General features: G+C 45.4%; 1 protein-coding gene across 7 annotated transcripts in view; it reads right to left on the minus strand.

Annotated features, from left to right (window-relative positions):
• Nucleotides 1–1184: 1184 nt before the first annotated feature.
• RFX2 (regulatory factor X2) overlaps nucleotides 1185–23510 on the minus strand; it is a 53416-nt gene continuing 31090 nt past the window's right edge. For 5 of the 7 annotated variants that reach the window (XM_042887532.1, XM_042887533.1, XM_042887530.1 and 2 more), the window contains 13 exons: nucleotides 18912–18986; nucleotides 13553–13734; nucleotides 10287–10406; nucleotides 9295–9410; nucleotides 8342–8460; nucleotides 7909–8021; nucleotides 5932–6083; nucleotides 4998–5095; nucleotides 4353–4502; nucleotides 3748–3956; nucleotides 3261–3414; nucleotides 1558–1600; nucleotides 1185–1419 (listed from right to left, as the gene is read on the minus strand). In XM_042887532.1, coding sequence (XP_042743466.1) covers nucleotides 1310–1419; nucleotides 1558–1600; nucleotides 3261–3414; nucleotides 3748–3956; nucleotides 4353–4502; nucleotides 4998–5095; nucleotides 5932–6083; nucleotides 7909–8021; nucleotides 8342–8460; nucleotides 9295–9410; nucleotides 10287–10406; nucleotides 13553–13734; nucleotides 18912–18986 — 1641 coding nt within the window. In that variant the 3' untranslated portion in view covers nucleotides 1185–1309. The remainder of the gene's footprint in view (nucleotides 1420–1557; nucleotides 1601–3260; nucleotides 3415–3747; nucleotides 3957–4352; nucleotides 4503–4997; nucleotides 5096–5931; nucleotides 6084–7908; nucleotides 8022–8341; nucleotides 8461–9294; nucleotides 9411–10286; nucleotides 10407–13552; nucleotides 13735–18911; nucleotides 18987–23510) is intronic. The other 2 variants (XM_042887535.1, XM_042887531.1) reach the window with 1 other exon arrangement.

Here is a 23510-nt window from a genome sequence, read left to right on the forward strand (position 1 = left end):
TTTAAAGTGTCATAGCTACCTTAGTACCACACTCTGAATGAGTAAATATTATATTTGGATAGAATATACTCTGATATGCAAATGTACACGAGGCCCCTGGAAAAGCTCACATCAAACATACCATATAAAACATCATTAGAAATAATTATAATAAAAGCTATTTATGACACAGCCTTTATTCACAGAAAGATTTGCCTCGGGGTTTGCTTTTTGCAGTTGGCTTGACAACAGACCCCCCACTGCCTGCAGCCGCGCAGAGCTGCCTTGGCTCAGCCCCACAGCGATGGCACAGCAGGGAAACGTCCCCGCAGTGCTGAGCGTGATGCCAGCCACGGCCACAGGGAGCCCCTCGCTGCTGCAGGGCCAGGGTTGGAGCAGGAGTGGAGCACCGCAGAAGCAGGTCTGCCAGCCTGTCCTAAGGCACTGCGGTCGCACACCCTCCCCATGCTCTGGATACACCCTTGTAGGGCCACGGTGGTGTTTTTGCAGGACGTCGAGCTGGAATTCTACAGAACCTGCTGGAACCCAGGGTGTGAGATCATGCCCTCTGTGTGGGTACCCTGGAGAGGACGGGAACATCCCACCCCGCAGACATGGGCATCAGAGCCAGCTCGGTGTCCAGCTGTTGCGTCCTCGGAGTCCTTTGGTATCTTGGGTCGGTTTGACAGCATCCCAGGATCGCTCGCAGATGGAACACGTGGCTGGCAGGACGTGAGGGCAGCAGGGAGGGCTCATCCCAAGTCCCAGGGCACGTATCAGTGCCACTTGGGGGGACCGGCTCGGAGCACAGCCCCAGACAGGTTCAAGAGGTGCATGGTACCACAGCCCAGCACAAATGATTTGGCAAAGTCAGAGCCAGGACAGTGCATCTCAAAAGGCTGTAGGAGAAGGGTCAGGCATTTTTCCTTCCTCTTGGGCACTGATTGGTTCAAGTCTGTATCACAGTGAAGTCTGAGAAGTGGGGAAAAAATCCAAATTACCTTCCCTGAAAGAGAAAGCCTCCTTTGCCCCGTCGTTCAGTGGGGCACAGCCTCTCCTGCCAGGCACAGTCAGTCAGATGCTTCAACCTCCCTTCAGCAGACTTTGTCCTTCACCCTCTACTCAGCTGCTGGCAGAGAGCTGGGTGCAGGCAGAGCCTCCTTCTGCCCCCCATCCGGGCTCACCGCCCGCAGCCCTTCCTCAAACAGCGGTAAACAGAGAGAGAAACTAAGAGGCACTAATAGCACAGACGTGGGGAGACTCAGGCTCGAGGCTGCCAAACCTGGCTCCAGATGTCTCCATCCAGCTGGAGAACAGCCACATCCCCCTGTCAGATCTCCTGCAGTGAGTGCCCTGTGTCGCTGCGTTCTCGCTTCACGAGCGGCTCCCCCACGCTCCGGGAATCCGTGTCCACTTCGCTGCCCAGCTCACTGATGGGGTCTGCAAAGGGAAAGGCTCAGCATCAGGCTGGTCCCTGGGGATAAGAGGCCCTTTTCTCCACCAGAGTGAAACGGAAAGGCCGGCACGAGGTTCTCCCACCCGCAGTGATTCAATCCCGGCCCCACAGAGCTTTCATACCTTTGTCCAGCAGTGTTGGGGACATGGATGTGAGGTCACCAAACTGAAAGAGAAAGGAGGCTTGAGGTGAGTGAGGATTATGGAGAGCCAAAGCATCACACCTGCGAGCCAGCATCTGTCTCCAAGTAATTCTAACAAGCAGTTGGATGAAGCCATGAGCACCAGCAGCACCAGTGGTAAAAAGCAGAACGCAAAACTGACATTCCACATTTTGTGGAAAAGTTTGTCACTTCCATCTAAACCTCTGCAAAAATACAAAACACAAAAAGCCAGGGAAGGATCAAGCTCTGGAGAAGGGCAAGAGAAGATGTTCTGTCTCTGAATTGCTGCCACAGACTCCTGGCCAGGGTGCTGCCTCTCATCCAGACAGTGGAGAAGGACAGCAGAAAAGGTTCCTGTTCTCCAGCCTTCTGCCTCTGTCAGGCAGCACAGACATGCTTTCACCCCTGCTGGGCTCTACCAACATTCCACCTCTGCACAATCTGCACCCTTTTGTTCAGGTCAGGAAAGTGCTTTGGCTTTCAAGGCCACAGTGCCAAGTGTAACCAGTGAGCTGGTGACAACTTTGGTTCTGGAGATGTATTGTCTCCATCTGTGACAGGGTCTGAAACTCTGAAAAACTATAATCATAATTCTGAAAGGTCATAGAAAGTTGGGCAGCAGAAAGAACTGAAGACAGCAGGAGTTATAAAGTGAGCAGTGGGAATAGATGGACACAATTCACTGGCTTTGGCTGGGAAGAATCAGCCTCCTCCTGGAGAAAAGAAATATTGCAAGAGTGTAACGAAGGAAAAGCAAAACCTAAAGGATGAAAGCCTCCCACAGCTAGGTTTTGCTGGAAGGTCCCCTCTCTCTTTCATGTTCTTCTAATATCAATAAATACAGAGGTTTCAGGGAATAGTGTGCATTCACAACACTGCTGTCATGATGCAGCAGCATGGGTCTAATGGGAGGGGAAGAGAAAGCAAAATGGATGATTGATTTGTCTGACTGCCCTACGTGAGCTCCACAGAAGGAGGAAAATAGCATGAGCTTCATGGAGCAAATAGCATCAGTTTTAATCTAACAGCAGTTTCTATATTGCTTTCACAGGTTGACTGGAACCTTCCAAATTTGGGCATGTCAGAATGAAATGTTGGAAGTGGCTTCAGCTAGGCAGGACGGGTCCTGTTTGCAAGCCAGGCACTACGTTTGCTGTCTGATTTGTAGTTAAAAAGCCCACAAAACTGAAGAACAAACCTCTCATCATTTCTCCACAGAAAAAATGGAGAGGGTGGCTGACTGTACAGACAGCTCTGGAGTTTGCACAAGTGATGTGCACAGAACCACTGGAAATTGCAGGAAAAATAACTTCTGGAGATTTTGGTTTTGGCTTACTTTTTGTGTTGGATGGGGCTACGGCAGGAATACCAAAATCAGATTAGGGAGAGAAGTTAGTAGGTCTATTTCCTTCCTCGTCCAGGACTCTGAAGCCCAACTGATGCCCAACTGCCCCAAAACCATCAGCCCAGCATTAGTGAGACAGGAGGGAAGATGCTCAGGTAGCTGGATCCTTGTGCCAGGCACTCAAAACAAGTCAGTAAATCTCTCAGCAAAGATGGTTGTCAAACATGTTCAGGGCAGAGTGCTGTTTGTGAACCAACAGCTCTCCTTTACACACTGCTTGGTTTGGGCTTGTTTCTAGGGGAATAAACAATTCTCACCTCTCCCATTACAGCGATTGGCGTCTCCCCTGTTGCCTGGGCAACACGATGCTCTACCAGATAAAACATGTATTCATCATACAGCAGGCGAATCAGGTGGAAGGAACCAAAGCTGGCAGCGCTGCGCAAGGTGAGGTCACGGATCACCATGGAGCTGGAGAACGGCCAGAAAGAAAACAGTTAGGATGTGTTTTACACTGGCATCATGGCTGCTGTGAATCCTTGATCCTAAGGCCACTGTGAGTGCTTTGTTTCTAACTCTGACCAAAGAGTGTCCAAGAGCTTTAAGAAATGAGTGAGTGGGGCATCCTATCTCCATCCCAAAAGGATACAGGTGGGGACACTCTGTTGCACAAGGGCAGAACAACAGTCAGCCAGAGCTGCGTGCGTGCAAAGGTGTAAAGAAGTTGGCTTTGCCTTTTCAAGGAGTTATTTACATGCCCTGAGCCAGATGCAGAGATATTACTGAAATGAGAAGAAAACATACCTATAGAAAGACCATTTCAACAGGAACTGCCTAGCTGCCTTGGGGAAGCTGGGACTGCCCTCGTGATGCTTCAGGACTTGAGTAACAACATTATCCAGCCAGCTGGCCCACTGGTCCAGGGAGCTCTGCTGCTGCAGTGTGAGCTTGAAATCCTGCTCCAGCTTTTGCACCATGCCTTCCTCACACTGGCACACCCACGAGGCTTGCTCCTGCCCAGGAGGAAGGGCTGACAGTCACTCAAAGCCTGCTGTTTCAGTTTTTGGTTACCCCAGCCCAGGAATTCAACCTCATTTCTAGTAGGCGAGGACTCCAAACCAGCTCTGAATCACACCTCTTTTGATCTCTCCTGACCACAGCACAATATTACTATTAGAACAAAATCACTATTGCTAGCAGTACTCCTTATAGAAGTTCATGAGAGCCTTCTCCACTATTCACAATGAGATGACAGATATACCTTGAAAAATAACACCAAAACCTCACGTTAAATAGTTCACTGAATCACTTTTTAGTATTGGAAATAACATGCTGGTTACCAGCAGACAGTCTCACTAGACAGCCCCAGTTCTAGACAATAAGGCCCAGGAAAAGATGCAGTAAGTTACCTGCACGTTGGCAAAGTCGACCCGATTGAGATCGCTGAGCATCTGGTTTATCTGGGAAGTGTTCTGCAGCACAGCACGAGCAGCCTGGGCCAGGTGGTTAAGGGATGTGTATCTCCGCAACGTCTGTGCAAAGGCACTCACTACTGCGACCTGCAGCAGAGCAGAGCATGCATGGGACTGAGAGCAGGGGGCAGCGTGGCTCAGGGGCAAACTCTTCTCAGTGCTGAGCTCAAGAATGCTGCACACATTTTTAGCTGGGGTAACCTGCATGGCTCCTCTCAAGCTGCTGCCTAATGTGCACTCAAGCACTTTTGCAGCATCTACTGAGCTGGGAACAGGCTTCACAAATCCATGGCGTTAGGAGAAAGACAGTAGGAGCCTTATATTCAGTCTCTGTGGTGTCATTCAGCCTCTGAAGTGTCCTGTACTTTCCATTCAGGCAAGGGAATGGCTCAACAGGCAGAGCATTATCAGCTCAAATGAACTGCCTGATCTTGCCCTGCTCCTTGCTGATTTTGGTTCAGAATTATTCTTCATGCTGTGTTAGGCTGGAGTACACACAGCCAAACTCCAGCAGTGATTTCCAATCACCGTGGAAAATGACAGCACACACCCCCTGTTCAGTATCATGCTTTCTCTACTTACCTTTGTCTGGACAATCTGGGGGGGGAATTCACTCATTGCATTCATCAGCCACCCTTCCAAACTCTTGGCAAAATTACGAATCGCCTGTGTAAGTGTGCCTGCAAAGAAAGCTGCAGAGTTAGAAAGGCTGTTCCACACTGTCTTTACACACACACCACCTTTCTGGATCATCTGCTGTGGAAGGCACAGCCACTGATCTGGCAGCTGTGATCTCAGTTCAGCATCTTGGGTCAGCTAGGTCCCAAAATGCACTCAAACAGCTCCTTAGCTTCTCTGTGACCCATTTTAGCTTTCTCTAATTGCTGAGACATGCTCTTCAAAGACACGTGTCTGCACCAGCATACAGACAGACAGAAGCAGATCAGTGGGACCAGGTTTTTACAGCACTGCTCAGCCCAGTTTGTGGCTAAGTTGTAGCCCTGGGAGGCTGACAGATGCATCAAAGTAAGGAGCCAAATCAGAGTGAAAACCCTTCATATCCCATCAATAATCTCCCAAGTGAAAGTTAACCCTATTTTTCCAGGAGGTGCAGGAGGGGACAGCATGGTCCTGTGTGAACCAAGATACTGTCTCCAAGGAAACACCACACAAGGACTTAAAACAGCTTGTGCATTAAGCCTTTGCTTTTACCTTGACTTAGAGCCAAAGTCAGGAGATGTGATGATATGAAATGGAGCCTGTTTTAAAAGACCTGAGAATTCCAAAGGCCACAAAGTTACGCCTACAGAGAACACTGCTGTGGAAGGAATATTGTCCTTGCCCAAAATATTAGCCTGCTTTTACAATGGAAATCTTTGTGGCAAGTGGTAGCCAGACAGCGTGAGTCACAAAATGCAGTTCTCCAAACATTTGGTGACTCAGGAGCAGCGCAGCAAGGAGCTGGAGCAGGAGGCAGCACTGCCTGTGCCCTCCTGGTCTCACTGCAGACACTCACTGGGCACCGGTCGCAGCACATCGGGGATGAGAATCTCCACCAGGGCCTGGTACAGGATGTGGTCACAGCTTCTCATCCACTTGAGGATGGGTTCATATTTACACAGAGTGATCAGCTTGTCTTTTGGGAGGGTCCCTTCATGTTCTTCTTCACTGCACGAGAAGGGAAGCAGCATTAGAAGCTGATTTTCCAGGCGTTTCACACTTCGTCTGGATTTCTAATTTCAGTTTTCAGCAGAAAAAGCAACTCACATTTCTTTCAAAAGGAAACCTCTGATCATTTGTACCAATCTCTGACTCTGCAAGCACCTCTCCATCATGGGATCAGAGCTCTGACTGTGGTTTCACCTCAAGCCTGCATTTCCTGTGCTTGGCCTCCTTTTGCTTTCTCTACCTTCAGCCTCCCTTCACACACACACACGCTCATCTTCATGTGTACCTGGATTTGTCCTACAACACAGCACAGCTGGCTCCTCCTTACAGCTCCAGCTGTTCCCAAACCCTTCACACCTTTATCCTCTCCCCTCTGACAAATATTTGCAGCAAATGCTGTCTGAGCAGGTTAGCCAGTGCTGATGGACACTGCGGTCAGTTTTGAGGTGCCTGGCACCTACAAATGCTACAACATTCTCATTTTGTGAAATGAAATCTTGGTGTTGTGATGAGAACAAACTGTCTCCAGCTGAATGAGGTCAAATGAGCCTGCATTCACTTCACTTTATAGATGCACGGAAACTTTTTTTTGCATGATTAAGGCATAAGATATTTGTTTAAACAGCAGGCAGAGAAAACTGAAGCCTTACTGCACTGCCAGAGTCGCAAGTCAGAGCTATTAAGACACTGCACTGGGAACTTACAGGGAACTTTCCCCATGCATTACATCAAAATCATTAAAGCCAAGCCTTTGATGGACTATAAAGAGGTCCTTATACCCTCTGCCTGAGAGGTTTTATCCACGGGCGTAGTCCTAGAACACTCACATGGAAAAATCAGCTGTCAACCACCTACACTTTCTGTTGAGTTGAACCAGATTCTTCATTTTATCACATTTTCAAACAATTTGGCACTCAGAGAACTCCTTGGTTTTATATCCACATTTATAAAAGAGGGGCTAGAGTGCTACCTATCGTGATTAATAGCTGTGCTGTGCAGAGCTATGGGAGCACACTGCCCTACCAAGGTGAGCCAGTTTAGGCAGGGCCCTGTGCAGATGCTGCCTGAGTCTGCCCTGACCTTGCTCAGCTCTCTGCTGTGCTGCCAATGCCTTGTAGACGTCCCCTTAACGAAAAGATTCTGAGACCATCAAAGAGCTACAGTGTTTCTCTGCTGCAAAATATTCACTGGATAACATCTGCTGAGGACAAAAGGGCCGTACTCTAGGGATTATTATGGGATATTTCTTTATTACCCAAACTTTCATCGTTTTTCTTCCGAATATCAAACATCAGTATCTGAAGTCCTCATGTAATTACTGCGAGTGAACAACACAGACTTTCAATACACATCTTAACGAGAAACCATCACCTTTTCAATTCTCTCTATTTTCACTTATTTCCCTTATACTGTCTCTTGGCAGCAGACTACCAGTGCATAAAGGAAGAAGAATAGGCAGTAACGAGCCAGACAGGAGCACAAAGCCAGGATCAGAGCAGCTCAGTTTGTCATTATCTTCCTCAAGACATGAGGCACGAACAGACTTGGTCAGGCACCCAAACAGGAGAGCCAGTCGAGCCAAAACCTCGGTGTTGGAGATGCTTTCAAAAGCAGCATCCTGTTTGCATTCACCCAGATGCTCCCTGTATTTCAGATTAGGGTACAGGAGGCATCCATCAGAAGTACCTCATCAGAAGTAGGTATTTCCAAGTCCTACGAAGCACTCAAAATGCCCAGTGAAGCTGACATCGCTTCGTGCATTTTTAAAAGACAAAATGCATCAAGAAAAGCATCATTCAGAAATAATCAAAGCAGCACGGTGTACCTGGATGGCAGGGCAGCAGAGCCATCACTAGGTGGTGTTTTAGGACTCCAGAAGGACTGCCACAGTTTCTCAATATAATGAAACTGAAGGTTCATTACAACATCCAAAGTTGCCTAACAACAAAGAACACATCTCATTAGCTGCTCTGTTAGCATCCTGTCACACAGTGTCAGCACGTATTTCATGCGCTGACGTTCAGATTAAATAATTTACAGGAAAAACAACAAGAAGTGCATTGTTTTAATAATCAATGTAATACAAAAGAGGTCACATCACACCGCAGGCTGCACTTGAGTTGCAATACCTAGTGAAACAAACAAGTCCTATTACAGTTTAGCTTTTCCTGAAGACAGCATGAAAGAGGTGTACATGAATTATGTCCCGTGTCATTTAATTGATCTGTTAATCAATTAAAAATATTCAAAGTCATCACCTCGCAGTGTCTCCTGTAAAGAAGCTGAAGAGTTTTCACATCATTCATGGTGACCCCTTCTTGTAAGAGGATGTTACCCAGATCAGGGGCTGGGAACTCAGGAAAGACGTGGGTTACATCTAGGGAAAAGAAGATGGGGAAGTTGGTAAAAATTAGAAGCACTCAGTTATGCAGACTACAGACACACACAAGATGCTTCTGTCTCTGGTTGCTATCTTTCACATTTTAATTGGGGGTGAAACTGTTGAAATGAGGCTGATAAACGAGTACTTCCCTGATTCCTGCTGTTATAATGGGCAAAAAGTAAACAACTGCAGTCCATATGTCCAGCATGTAAAGGAGAATGTTTTCCTTCTCTTTGTAATAAAAGTAACAAGAATACATTGTCCTCGTGTAATGTGCTTCCCATTAGATTTTCTCCAAGGCCTGAAAAACATCCTTTTGTAATCTTGAGAGTACAACAGACAATATAACTGGATATCAGGCATATCAGGACTAATTGCATCTCAGAGAATGCTTGGAGCTGGGCTGGGATTTTGTATCTACTGGAGAGTATGGAAACATGTAGATCCATGACCAGTAAAAGCAGAGAACCTGTGTCATCAGGAGAGGCCCCACACTGCAGGCTGCAGTGTAGGGCAACAAACAGAACGGCTTCACTCCCCCTGTTCTACAAAGCTCTTCAGAATAGTGTGGCTTGGAGAGCTCTACTCTTCCATCCAACTTGACTGAGTTAAAAGCATACCTAGGAACTGACAGAGCCACTAGGATGAAGTTTCCTGTGGGTACAGGAGCAACACAGCAAATGTGACATTACAAGAGTGTACCAGAATATAGATTTCTTAGAAAAGAAGAAATCCAGAGCAGGCAGGGTTTGCTGGACAGAGCCTTCCTTCCTCTAAGGTGATCAGCCCAGAAGTGTGACATCAAATCCACGAAAGCAGTCTGCTCACCTATGAACTGCTGATGGTGCTGACTTTGAGCAGCAACTGATTGCTCAGGGGTTGTGTGCAGGCTGCTGTTGGAACCGGCTTCTGCCACGCCATCCATCTTCTGAGCTGGTCTGTACCTAGGGTCAGAGAATGCCCTGCTGTTACATACGCACGAGCAAACACATCACATGCAACACGGTCATGCTGTGAGAGATAGGGACACCTACAAACTCATGATGCTGTAGAGCACTTAATTAAAAAGTTACATCATATAATAACAGAGGTTACATCCAAAGCCAGCATTTGGAAGGCTGACTATTTCTATCACCTGCTCGAGGTGGCGAATGAGAATCTCCTTTGGATCTTCTCCCCTAATCTTCTCCCCAGGAGAAGATTAAATGGGTTAAGAAATTTGCCCAAGGTGGACATAAAAAAAAAAGAAAATGAGAAGCAGAGTTGGTGTGGATGCCAGGGTACAGACTTGCAGACTCTGGAGGTGACTTTTGCATTTGCTTTCTTTTCAGGAGCACAAGAAACGAATTCTTCTGCTCTTTCTTTACTGTAGCATGAGCCAGAAGTGTCAGTGCTTCCAGGAGACAATCCCAAATTCCTCGGCACTCAAAACTGCTCAGACACAAGACTAACCACAGCACTTTAACTCGCATTGTCACAAGTCCAAACAACCCAAAAACCCAAACCCAAGAAACAAACCAATGCAAGCCCACAACCCCTTCCTGTGATCAGGACAAACAGCTGCAGAGCTGAGGTCCTCAGCTATTGAGCCAGGGGATACAGGGAGGAGTGGTACATTCTGCAGTGAGCTCTGTAGCAGCAGGCTGAACTCAAGCCACTGGCAAACAGAACAGTGGATAAATGCAGCTTGGCAAGCCAGAATTTCCCCTTGAGCCTTCTGCTGCTCAGACCAGCCAGAACCTGGCAGCCCCATTCTCAGGGAGGACCCCACAGCAGCTCTGGGGCACAGCAGTGGGTGCCACGGGGCCGGGAGCACCTACCTTTGCTTCTGGTGGATGGGCTGCTGCCTCATGGCCATGTACTGCGTGTCCTCCTGCAGGCGGTTCAGCGGAGACTCTGGCTTCAGCCGGATCCCATAGTAATGGTATTTGGAGTTTCCCCTGCAAGTAGCAGCATTAAAATTGCTCAGTGCCAGCTAGTCAATGGGAGCAACCTCACAGCCCTGCTATTGACTCTCAGGCTTGTTTTGACAATCCACACCAGCCCTTACAGTGCACACGTGTTTGTTGCCAACGCTGTCTGAACGCTGACCTAATGAATGCCATCAGCTCCTCTAAAATTCATGACCACATGTCACAAAGTTCAGCGACGTCCACATGTGAAATCTGGCAAGGTTTGTTCCAAGCAGCCAACAGCAACGGGGGAGAACTGACAAGTGTTAAAGTACAAAGCATTGTTAAACAATGACAGAGACCTCAAGGGACGCTTTGCACTTTGATTAGAGCTAAAGAATTTGCTTTTATATTGAAACTAAACTTTTATCTTCATCTAGAGTTGGATGAAAACAAGCCCGACTGAATGGCCAGCTATGATAAGAAAGCCACCTCTCTGGTGTCTGCACTTTAACAGCAACAGTTAAGAGACTTTGATCTGCTTCTGGCCTTGGGAATTGCTCATTTTTGCCGTTTTGTAAGATCTGAAAGCTTACTGCAAGAAAAAGAGGCTGAATTTCCTTCTCCTTTGCAAAGCTGCTGTGATGCTCCTCAGGAAGAGGCCTTCCCACCCATCACATTGGACAAATGTCTCCATTCAAGTTTTCCTGCCAACCCAGGATTTTTCCTCTGCAGTGGGGTCTCCAATGTGCTCTCATTGCTTAAAATTACAGCTTAGTGCTTCAGTATGGCAGTGTCTGAAGGCACCTTAAATCCAGTGATGTCTCCCACAGAGAAATTTAAGAGAAGTATCTGTTGAAGAATTAAGCTGCTATCCAGAATGCTTTTTATCTTGTGGGAATTCTCTCTTTTCCATTTTCGGCTGCTTTTATTTAAGGGAGACAGCAGAACTGTTCAGTCTTTGTCACTGTAATGTAGGGTTTATATGTGCTCAGGTGTGAAGCATGCTCCAATCAAACCTTAAGTGATTCTAAGTGCCTGCAAATTAAATAATAAATGCATTGATAATGCAAATGAATGAGTAAGGTGGTAGACAGCTATTTCCATATGTATGGAGGTGTACTGTAGCCTTTCAAGCTTGCACATCTTGAATATCAAGTTTGCTGCTTTTTTCATTTCCGTCTTAATTACAAAGTTTTCAAGGTTAACCGAAACCTTTTGGTGATGGAATTCAGAACATCACAGACCAAAAGAACACCTGGTGAATACTCAGCATTTATATCACAGGAGATAGATATAAAAATAAGTTTAAGAACTGGACATCAGTTCCCTCATTACATCTATTTCCTTCTTTTTACAAAAGAATATAAGAGCTATTAGATAATTTTAAACCTTCATACACAATGGCATGTCAACCAAGTAGCATTATCATACATTGAAATAAAATATTCTGATTTTTTTAATTTCAGTCTTCCATGGTGAAAATAAATCCTGAAATATCAGAACACTGCCATCAATCAGAAATTCCATTTTCTGAGCCTTTCTATTTTCAAGTCCAATCTTCTTTCGGGTCACAAAGCAGAAGGATTCTAGAGCAGCTGCTGGGACTTTGAATTTTTCCTCCCTTGGTAGGATTAAAGAATTTTTGTCCTCTGAAGAAATGACTTCAGAGTTCTTACATTGGAACCCATCTTCAGAAATCCAAACTCTCCCCCGCTCTTCCTGCAAATGCTACCTCCCCATTCCAGCTGTGTGAATGCTGCAGGCACATCTGGTTTTGTTCTACTCTGGAATATCCAAGCTTGTATTTTATTATAGAAAGTTATACAACCAGAGCAGTCACTGCTTCTCCAGTGTATTCACTGCTTTTTTAAAATTAGAAGCTGAAGTAAAGTGCAATGTCAGCTGAACAGGCTGTGCATGGATGCTCTCCTGAAGGACACACATGCCATTACTGCAAGTGTTCTCCCTTAAGTTTCACCTTTCTTGTTACATCACATGGGTCTGTGATATTTTAAAACAAAAATTTGTTAAGAAGATTCAGCCTCCTTCTTTGTGAATTTCAGAAATAAGGCATCTCCATATCTACAGGGATGTCTGAACACCTTGTCTGCATCAGGGGTCTGGGATCTGTTCCCACTGCTGACGGAGAGCCTTCCTGGATCCAGAAGGAACTCTGCAGCAGAATGCTGGATCCTGCAGCTGGCAGCAGCAATGGTGATCAAGAGAAAACAATGGGATGATAAGCAGCCTGGGTTTAAATAAAATGTCCTTAGATTCCTTGAGAAACGGGCTTAGATTGAATTCAGGATGAGGTGCTGTCACCAGAAACCCAGAACATGTCTGAAATCAACATTCTCACCCTGCTGATTCCCGTTCAGAAAGAGCTTTGTCTCACAACACGTGGAAATTAGTCCTGTGATTTAGCACAGCGATTTTTTTTCCTACAGCATAATGCTTGGTAGTTTCTATACATCTCAGAAGAAAGACCCGTGCCTGCCAAGTTACATTTGGTAGATTTCCTACGTGTGTGAGAGGAGTTGCAGATCCCACAAGAACAGTGCAATGCTCCTTTTTCCTGCAAAATGAGGCCACATGCTTTGCTCTTGAGAACAAACTACAGCCCCTGACATTAGTGGCTATACAAAATATTTGCTTTTAATTAATCCCCGATGCAAGGAGCTGTACAGCACCCACAGCCATGCACAGTGGTGGGGGGAGGCGAGATGCAGCTGAGCTTGGGAGCTGTCACTTTGCACTTTGATGGCCCAGCCAGCATCTATCTCTTGCTTGCCTGCATCTTGCCTCTGAGTGTACACTGAGAGCATCCCCAGCTCACCCACAGGACAGTGTGCCACAGAATCGTGGCATGGCTTAGCATCATGGAATGGCCTGGGTTGAAAAGGCCCACAATGCCTATCCAGTTCCAACCCCTGCTGTGTGCAGGTCACCAACCAGCAGCCCAGGCTGCCCAGAGCCACATCCAGCCTGGCCTTGAATGCCTGCAGGGATGGGGCATCCACAGCCTCCTTGGGCAACCTGTGCCAGAGCCTCACCACCCTCCGGGGGAAAAACTTCCTCCTGATATCCAACCTAAACCTCCCCTGTCTCAGTTTAGATTGGAAAGGACTTTGAAAACCATCCGGATCTGGGAAGCTTCTCCCCACCACCTCCAGCCCCAGCTCCCCACCAACCTGGTTCCCAGGCGGCGAGTCCTCAGCCCCATGAACACCGACCGGATCAGTTTTCCAAAGGAAGCAGCGTTCACTGGGTCCAGCTTGTGCTCCTGGCAGTGCCTCAGGTAGTGGTTGTAGAGAGAACTCCGGGGCAGGCTCACACCTTCCGCTGTCTCGTAGTTGTCCAACAACCACTGGAGCTTTAGGCATGGAGACATAAAGAACACGTGAAAGTCTAAAGAGGGCTGGGATGGGCTACAAAAGCCAATGGCAGCGCTTCATGTCAGCAGCAATATCTGACATTCAAGAGAACTTAATACTGTGTGGTTAATTTGTATAAGTGATAATTATGCCAGCAACATCGTTATAAGAGTAGAAGGATCCCCGGTCCAAAGCTAACAACAAAACAAAAGCCCCATCAGGTTTTGCTGATCCTGCCATCTCAGTGTCCATCTTGCACTTGGATAAATTCCTGTGGGACCAAGATAGAGCTGTCTGCCAAGAATGAAGACATTAAAAACTGCCTTGGATGAATAAATTTCAGAGAAGCAAAGACTTCATTCATTTGAAGATTGGCATGTCTGCAGCTGTTCCCCTAACAATAAATAGTTCACCACCCAACCTTGGAAATCTGAGGTGTTTCGCCCATTATTTTCCAAAACTTGTTGTTTGATCTTCTTCTGAAATTTGTGTTGATTAGAGTTTGCAGTTAAATAGAAAGTATTTATATCCGAAAGGGTGAAAATGGCAGCATGGGAATTAAAACACAAAAAAGTCAAAAATCTAATCTCCTTTAATTGGCTAAATGACAAATTCAGTATCAGCAAGTGTTGTGTTATAGTAAGGGGATTTTTGAAGGAACTAAATGTACAAATGGATTAAAATCAATAGCGTTGGCAGGAGTCCTTTCACTGACATTGGGGCTATCTGGGATCAACGCTTTCTACGTCCAGACCTCTGCACATACATCCATATAAAGGTGGCACAGCTCCACCAGATGCAGCTGCATTTGCAGCTCATTAGTGGCTAAACAAAGTCAACTTCTGGAGGTTAAAATGTTCACCCCATTACCTCCTTACAACAAAGAAGTCAAGAACATACTGTACTTCAGCACAACCTTAGAAACCAGTGGGATTCAACCACATACATGGAGGTACAAGCTGGCCTACGCTTCAACCCTCCCCACTCAGACTTCAATAACTGCCTTTCTTCTGTCATTTTCCCTTGGTGAAACTTGAGGGTCCCAATTCACCACTACACTGCTTGAGTTTTATGTCAATAACTGGGAGAACACAACCTGCATTGTGCAGTGACATTTCTGACACCTCACTCAATTCAGTTTCTGCATTTCCCACCCAACTCTGCTCTCATACAAATGCTTCTGAGCCATAAGCTACCAGCACCTACAGATGCACGCTGTGTGGTTATCATCCACATACTGAAATTTCAACTTCTGCTATGCCAACAAAGCTGAATCCAATGAAGAAACACAGTTAAAATGAGTTCTGTTATTGGGTTTGACCCAACCCACGCAGACGTTCAGATCATAGAATCACAGAATACTCTGAGTTGGAACCCATACGGATCATCAGGTCCCATCAGCAGCGGTGGGCTTTGGAGCAGGGCACAGAATGCCACAGCAGGAAGAAGACAAACCTGCTGCTCAGCTCCCCAGCCTGCTTTTCAAGAGCCACGTGCCTGCCCCCTTCAAACCTCCTTCCACTCGCACTGCATTGCACAGAAAATGAACTTTCTGGAGTCCAAACCCTACAAACCTACGAGGCAGTGACTGCTGCTGGCCTCCCTGCCCCTGTCTGCAGCAGATGTGGTGGGCAGTCCCCAAAAGGCCACTGCAGACCCCGAGGCTGCGATCAACCCATCCCTTACAGCTGCCTCTAACAAAAGCACTCCCCAGCACTCAGGACATGAAGAACCAGCAGCACTTCTGTCTCTCTTCAGTCCACACCTGTGCTTATTTTGGCCCATCCCCTACAGTTAATGATTAATATGTCCTGCTTTTTTTGTTGTTTTGTTTTCTTTACCTTTTATTTATCCAGTGGAAGATAATGACCATGGATTGGTTATTTCTACTCTTCTAAACCTGCCCTAATTCCATGCCTTAAAAAAGCAGTCACTTCAACTTGACTCTGGAGATTTTCACTCCAATCCTACAACATCCCCTCCATCTTCCAACACTTGCAGTGTTTTTTAACATTCCTTCAAACACTGTGGATTTCACAAGACAAACTCCCACTGCTGAATTGGAATTTGATGCAAAATGCACAAAAGAACTCCAAAAAGGAATGTTGAGGATATAAATAATTTCCAAAGGATGATTTGTGCTCTTCCTGCATTACCAACAACGCATTGGGCACTGAAAATAAGAATATTTAAGATTCTCCCTGTTTGCATTCTCTATTCTGTTTACTTTTTGACACTGGGCTCTGGTGTGACAATGACCAAATACACCAGGGTTTCACTTCTGTTTGTGTTCTGATCAGGCTCCAATAAAATCTCAGGGCAGCTGCATGCTGCTGTTTGTGCTACAAGCACCGCAGAGGAACATTTCCATTTAATTTTGACTTCCACTTTATTTCTATCGAGGGTCTGCTTTGATGTAAAAAAACAACCCTTTAACACAGCCCTTGATTCAAGGAGGGATCTGAGGGTGGGAGAAGAGACGCTGTGTAAAAAGGAGAACTCCAGGTTTGAAGGTTTTGTTATACAACCAGTTGTGGAACTGAACAAAGCCATGAGGACACACAGCTGTGGGGCACACGTGGGAGCTTCACTCGAAGCTGGGGCATCCCCACAGCCTTCCACAATTAGATGTCAGCAAAATCTACACTTTTTCTTCAAAAGTTTTCTTGAAAAACCATCACTTTCCTCCCTCTGCATCATCTGCAAGCTCCTCACTGTCAGAGAATAAAATGCTCTGATCCAGAGCCTGCGGAGCGCACTTGTGAGCAGAGCTTTTGAGGAACGTATTTGATGGACATAATTTCAATAAAGCATCACCTCTCACTGGTGTGACCATTCGCTTTGGCTTCTACACTCGATATTTCAAGTGCACTTAAGTAACTTCTCAGAGTTTTCAAGGATAATTTCAGTTATCAGGAGTGGCTCCTTATGGTGTGGACTTTGTATGAATTGAGATATGTAAAAAAAAAACCCTCTTGATTGAAATATATTTTGTTTTCCTTTAAAAAAAAAAAAACCATGACATGAAAAATCTGCTGATGGCCATAAAATAAACCATTATCCTAAGAATTTACAAATTTGCAAATTTTTGCAAATTTTTGCAAATTACAAATTTGCAAAAAGTGCATTTTAAAAGGAGGGGCAGAACACTCGATGAAAAACTCTTCAACCTTAAGAACAAATGCAATTAAACCAGAACTAATGGTGCAATTAGCATCACCTCAAAGCTTCCCGTGGGTACCAGGTTTTCCAGCAGAGGAACATTTGTCAGGTTAAAGGATTGCATTTTGCTACCACCTTGGCTTGTGATGCTACCACTGCTCGGGGCTGTGAGCTCTGTTTTGATTTCTGTCCCCCATGTCAAGCTCCTATTTTCCTTTCAGCCCTGACAAATCACAGTTCCCTTCTGTTTTGCTTTCTGATTCCCACTGGCGAGCCTGACAATATTCAGGCAGGCAGCTGAGATTGCCTGTCTTCACAGTAAGCATAGAAGGTAGGAATTGAAATATCTCACGTAACAGAAAACATTATAACCCAGCATGGACCAGGGGACGCATGCACTCAGCCACAGCCTGGGGCCAACTGCACAGGAAGGTCCTGAAGACCTCCACAACAGGCAGAGGTTTTTCAAGGCAGCTTCACTGAGCTTCCTGGAGCTCTGAGAGGAAATGACCCAACCTGGTCCTGCAGCACATTGCATTTCCTGCAGGCACTGCAGCACTGCTGCGTCCTCATTGCTTCTACGTGTACATGGACACAGCCTCACAGTGCAGAATGGTTGGGACTGAGCCAGGAGACTCAAACACTGAGCAGTGATGTGGGCACAGACCTTATGCTATGTCTTGTCCTGCAAGAAAGAAGTGAGCTGGTCTCCGTCATGAGGTGGCACTGCTGGGAGCCTGGGTCTGGCCCCACCTCCATTCCACATGACCTGCAGTCAGATGAAATCTCTTTTCTATCTTCACTTTCCTTGCTCTGTTCTTTTTCTGCTTTTTCCAAACCTCCTTCAGAACTCTCCTCCATCCCCCACCCCTCTCCACTCTGCCCTGTCTGTGCTGCAATGAACAAGAACAATTCTGCAGGACATTACCCTTCGTCAAACCTCTGTGGCTGAGGTGCAGAAGTGTGGCTGCAACCTGGAGCAAGAAGGATGTGCAATGATGTTCTGATCAAAGCCTGATTCCACAGCTGTGCATTTTCCCAGCTACAGCAAGGACCCTTCTATTTCTAGCACCTGAAATAAGAACTGAACTCACCCAGGAGCCCAGGCTTGAAGTTTGGAATCAGCTTAAGATATCAGAACATTCATTTGAAAGTTCCTCTAATTTTCTCTGCCTATTTCGGTAGGGTGAAAAGGTCAAACCTACTCAAGAATGACAACATTTCTGCCTCCAAATACAAAGCAAGACTAAATTTGTTAGAATAAGGAAGTACCACTCAGTGCACTGTGAGTTATCAGAGCAGAACATGCTTCAGCCTAACCCAAACCACAATGAAGTCAAGGCAAATCCAGAGACTTCAGCAGGACTTGAATTAGACTCCTCAAATCTGACACAAGCATGTGCTTGCTGTTAAGCATTACTGCATGGAAGCCATAAACCATGATGCAGAAGACCCTGAGTAGGCCCAGTAGGACAGCAGGAACTTCACACAAAGCAGGGAAGTTATTGGCATAGCAAGAACAGAGAGGCCTAGCAAATGGATTTAGAGTAGCATTGTAACAGCAATGGTCTTCCTGAGGCACAGAAAGAGGCAGTGAAGTATTAATAGGAGTAGGCTTTTGGTATTTGGAATCTAGGGGATATTTGTCGTGATTCACTCCAAGTTATTGCTGTAGAATTGCAAGTTATTTTGCAGCCATCTTCCAATTTCACCAAAAGGAAAGAACTTCCTCAAATGTGTTTATCTAATTGCCAGCAATTTCCATCACAAGGTAGAAGAAATAAATAAATACAGGGTAGAGGCAGTTAACACAATCCAGAGCTTCTCATAAACAAACATTAACATCATGGCAGTTTTTGCATCAATTCTTGTTTCTTGGGAATGGGCTGCTTTGGGTAGCAGAGCTGAATCATGGGCTGCTTTGAGTGCTTTGTGCTCTTGAATACACCAAACAGCTACAAATAATGCTTCTACCAAAGCAGGAAAGAGGTTGTAAATTCCGATTGCAACTTACATGGCTGTTGAGCAAACTGCTTTTGTGTGATGTAATCCCTTCATTTTTTTGTAGGTTTTCAATCGCCATTTCAAGCTAAAGAAAATGTGCACAGGGAAAAAAAAAAAAGGAAAAAAGAAAAAGAAAGGAAATCAGATAGTTAGCAACAGCCAGGAATTTACCCTTATTAATAATTGAATGATTTATGCTTTATATCAACAGGCTTGTGAAAAGAGCAAGTAGATGAGGCACAGTCCTTATGGGATGAAGCTGCAAAGACGTTATTGTATGGCATGCAAACTAACAACACAGCAAGAGTCCCTGTTAGGCTGATAGAGTGAGACATGGGGATATTTGCTCTTCCACCACATGCACTGCCCGTTATAAAGGGGAAGCAGTTTTCCTTCTCTCCCTTTCATGCCTTGACCAAAACACCACCATACAGATGTACTGCAGCAAATCAAAGGACACTGGTACAGAGGAGGTGCATTGTACTCAGATCTTGCATGGAAAACAGGGATTAATGAACTTATTACTTCTTAAAATTTTGACAAAGAACTAAAAGCACTGAAATAAAACAGAGGCACCAGGAGGGCTGATACAAGGAGTGTGCAAGCTGAAATGGAATGCATCTTTGCTATTATGCAGACTGCTATTGTACTCATTTCCTCTGATCTCAGAGCTTCTGCAACTGAGAGAACAGCAATACATCCTGGCTTCTGAACAGACCCCTTGCTTTCCTCTACCCGCTCCTACCTTCTCTTCTGCTCCCAGCCCAGCTCTTGCTGCTGCCCTGTGCTGAGACCCCCTTCCAGACCCTCCTTGTGTTGCTGCTGGGGCTCCCTTGGCAATCTCTGACAAACTACTTAGCAGAATGCTGCTGGTCCAGAGCTCTCTGCTCCTGAGCACAAGGTTTCTGCAAATGTGGAAGGATGAAGAAGCACCTCAGGTTGAGGGACTGGCAGTTTTCTGTCCGTTCCTTCTGTTTCCAGTAAACGCTTTCCAAACCCTTTACCTGTGACCTATTAAAGCAGGCAGGATAAGGCAGCATGCTGTAGAACTTGCAACCAGCACCTCTCTCTTATCAAGTTTGGCATCTATCACCATCTAACATGCATGGTCATGCATGTATCTGGAGGTGCATCCAAAAAGCATCACATCTGCATGATGATCAGTCAGCTTATGGCCTCATTTACATACAGCTAGCTCCCTATACTCAAGTTTGCACTGATTCCTAGCATTGCAAAGACAAGGGTGGAGAACAAACCAGCCAGGTACAAAACCAGGCTCTATCAGAGAAGTGAGATCTAACATCTGAAGCTCAATTCAGTAAAAAAATGTCCAGGCTTTGCCATATCCACGTCTGAATGCGACACTGTCCAAAAACCTCCAGCATAAATTCCTCGGTTTCTGCCCCAAAGAAACATCACTGTGGCACCTCTCAGTAAGTTAGCACTGAATTCAGAAAAGGGTCAGCCCAAGCATATGGTCCACTGGATTTTGAGAGAACTTGCACGCCCTGAGGCACCATGAGGAACCAAAACCCATCAGCACAGATTGATTGCTGATGCAGCCTTCAGGAAATGAGTCAAAGTGTGAGAGGGAGACACCATTTCCTTCCTCTGTTCAGGGGCAGAGCCAGCTGAGCAGGGCAGTGCCTGTTGAGCAATGTCTCTTATGCAAGCACAGAAGCACCACTTGTCCTTTTGGCATTTTGGTAAGTGTCCAATCCAAACAGCCACCTGACATGTGCAGAAAAAAAAAAAACAAAAAAAAAGACTGAAAATTTTTAAGCAGTCCTTTATGAAGGAGAGCTTTTTGATAAAAAGAACAGTTCAATAGCTGCTCTATGAGAATAGGTGCTAAATTTCTTGACTGTGAAGTTAAAAAGCACCATGTGCCCTGATGAAATGTCATCAGCTCATTAAAGGAGAGCTGTTCTGCTCTCTATACCAAACCAGGATACAGGAAAAAAACTGCAATTGTTTGGAAAAAAAAAGGGAGCTGCCTGGAGTGGTGCAGCAGTAGAAGACAAGCTGCCTTACAGTCAGTCATTCATTTTGCAACCATGGCTGTACAGACCAGCAGCACCTCTCAGCTAATGCTCGCTAACTGCTGGACAAGCAAAACCTGCCCAAGAAAGGACTGGAGTGCATTGGGTAAAGATTGAGTTACTGGGACCAGAAGGAAGACAGTTCTGAGGACCTACATACAGGAGATCTCAGGGATTTCCCCACTTGGCCCAGTTTAATTTAGATGAAGATTAATAGTGCTCTGGCAGTACAGACACCAAACAGAACTATGCGATGCTTTGATTCAGCCCACTGGGAGAAGATCATCTTCATTCCAGCAGATTTGGAGGATGCTGGGTTTTTTCTTTTTAATATTTGAAGAGTTTATTTTAGTGTGCATACACCCTTTGCCAAACATCTCTCAACCTCCCGAGGCAGCTCTGCTCTTCTTTCATCGCTAATTGTGATCCCTTGTTCCCATCTCACTCCCATTTGAAGATACTCTCCTTGGTTTTCCCTCTGAGGTCTGTTTTGGCTCTGCCACAAGCAGTCAGCATCCTCCAAGCCCTCACGATTCCCTGTTCCTTGGCTGTGTTGACACTCAAACTTTTCACACTGCACACCTGAGACCACATGCAAACATTTCTTCCTTGCCTACATTTGCACGAGCTGTAATCGTGTTCTCTCCACAGTTAAGTTCTTAATACTGCCCCAACTGCATTTGTTGGGTCTGCAGGCTTGCAATACCAGGCTTCCCTATTCTCTGTTTAAGCAAAACACTGCAAATAAAAATGTTATTACCCAGTGACATTATCTTGATACTGCCCTTGCCTTCCACTATTTGTCCGCCCATTACTGTGTGAAATTAAAAGCATCTGTCATGGCTCTGAATGGCCCTGGGAGATCTACCTTATCTCCCTGCAGCTCTGGTCTGTGCTGAAAGAACTGAAAGCCACAGATGGACACATCTCTACAGCACCTTCCACACAAGCATCATTCATTAGTTAGCACTCTTAAGCTTATTCACAGGAGCCACAAACACTTCTGAAAGTTCATTCCTACATGCAACAGAGTGACTTTTCTTTCAGATGCATTTTCATAAAGGTCACTTCCTAAATTCTTTTTATTTTTCTTTTTCTGAACAGTTTATCTCACGTGATAGACAGCTACAAAATGAATCTGCTCATGGGACGTTTGTACTGACACATCACACTTGGGCTTTTTACACTGTGTCCATCGCCATGGAAATAAAGAAAAAAAAGCAATGTTGTGCAGCTCTGCAAGATGCAGTCCCACGCAGGTGACACGATCAGCTGCTACTTCCCTCAAAATAACAAGCATGAGCAAAATCAGAGGAAGTTCCAGTGCTGGTTCTTAACTCTGAGTAATTAAAACACATAGATAACTCTCACAAAAGAAATCTGCTCATCCAGTGAATCTGCCCCTTATTCCTACAGTTGTCACTTCACAGTTCTCCTTTACCCTGAGCTAAAGACTGTTCCCCACTGACAGGTATTTCTACCTAAGACAGAACACATTCACTGTGGGATAAAGGCAACAAATCAAGGCACAACAATCCAAAATCTTTTAAGTCTGTGTTTTAAAATGCTGTGGGACAAGAAAGTGGAGCCTTGTTGGCCAGAGATTCAAGAGAACTCAGTAGCCAGCAGCTCCCATTTTTCACCCTGAGTGCCTTTAACGTTTTAAAATCCAGCCACATATACTCAATTGCACCTATGTTTATAATCACACTTACACAGAAATGTATACACACATACACACACCAAGGTCAGGTGAAAAGGAAGGTGAATACTGTCCCAGAACACAAACTCCAACCAACTCCTGGCAACAGTTGCTACTAAGACTTTGTGGATTCTCAGATAAAACTTTGACAGCTTGTAGCCACAGGAAGGCTGCTTTAGGTTAAGCTATCTCTCATAGTCCCACATAGTTGTACAGTTATGCTTCTAAACCTGGCACCTCTGTTGGAAAGACACAATTAAACAATATTAGAGCTTTACACGTTTGGGTAAGAGCAGCATTATCCCTAAAATACATTTTCTGTAACATATGGCAAAGGCAGAATACACAGTGGTGTAGGAGATATATGAAAGCTTTTCAGTCATTGAGGATTTGGAGAAATCAGCTTGACATATCGTTTGCAGTAATTATTCACTGTGTTAATAATGGACTTTTCAGGTCTCTTTATAATTAAAAATATGTACTGCTTTACTTTGGGATAAGCCTCGTGTTCAGATGTTATTAAAAAATGTTAACATAGACAATTCTTTTGAATTGGAAAACCAAAACATTTTGCTTGGGGAAAGAAAAAACCCCAAACTCTGGGAACATAACTCTTATCTCCGTGCTGCGTAATTTCAGTGTATGAATGATCTGCTCAAAACATTTGACAAGCTTCTGCCTGCCAGTAAGAGACATCCCAATCTCTGGGGTACGTATCCGTGCAGTACACCAGTGTCTATTCTCTTCCTTGCACTTGCATGACACGTTATACAGACATATACACGGTGATAATGATAGGAGAATTTATTTTCTGCAGGCTTTTCAGTTCCCTTGGAACAATTCCGGGCCCCTGAGCTACAACATC

The sequence above is a fragment of the Lagopus leucura genome, unplaced genomic scaffold, assembly GCF_019238085.1.
Source record: "Lagopus leucura isolate 7727_CA_CO unplaced genomic scaffold, USGS_WTPT01 Super-Scaffold_100091, whole genome shotgun sequence".
Taxonomy (NCBI): Eukaryota; Metazoa; Chordata; class Aves; order Galliformes; family Phasianidae; genus Lagopus; species Lagopus leucura.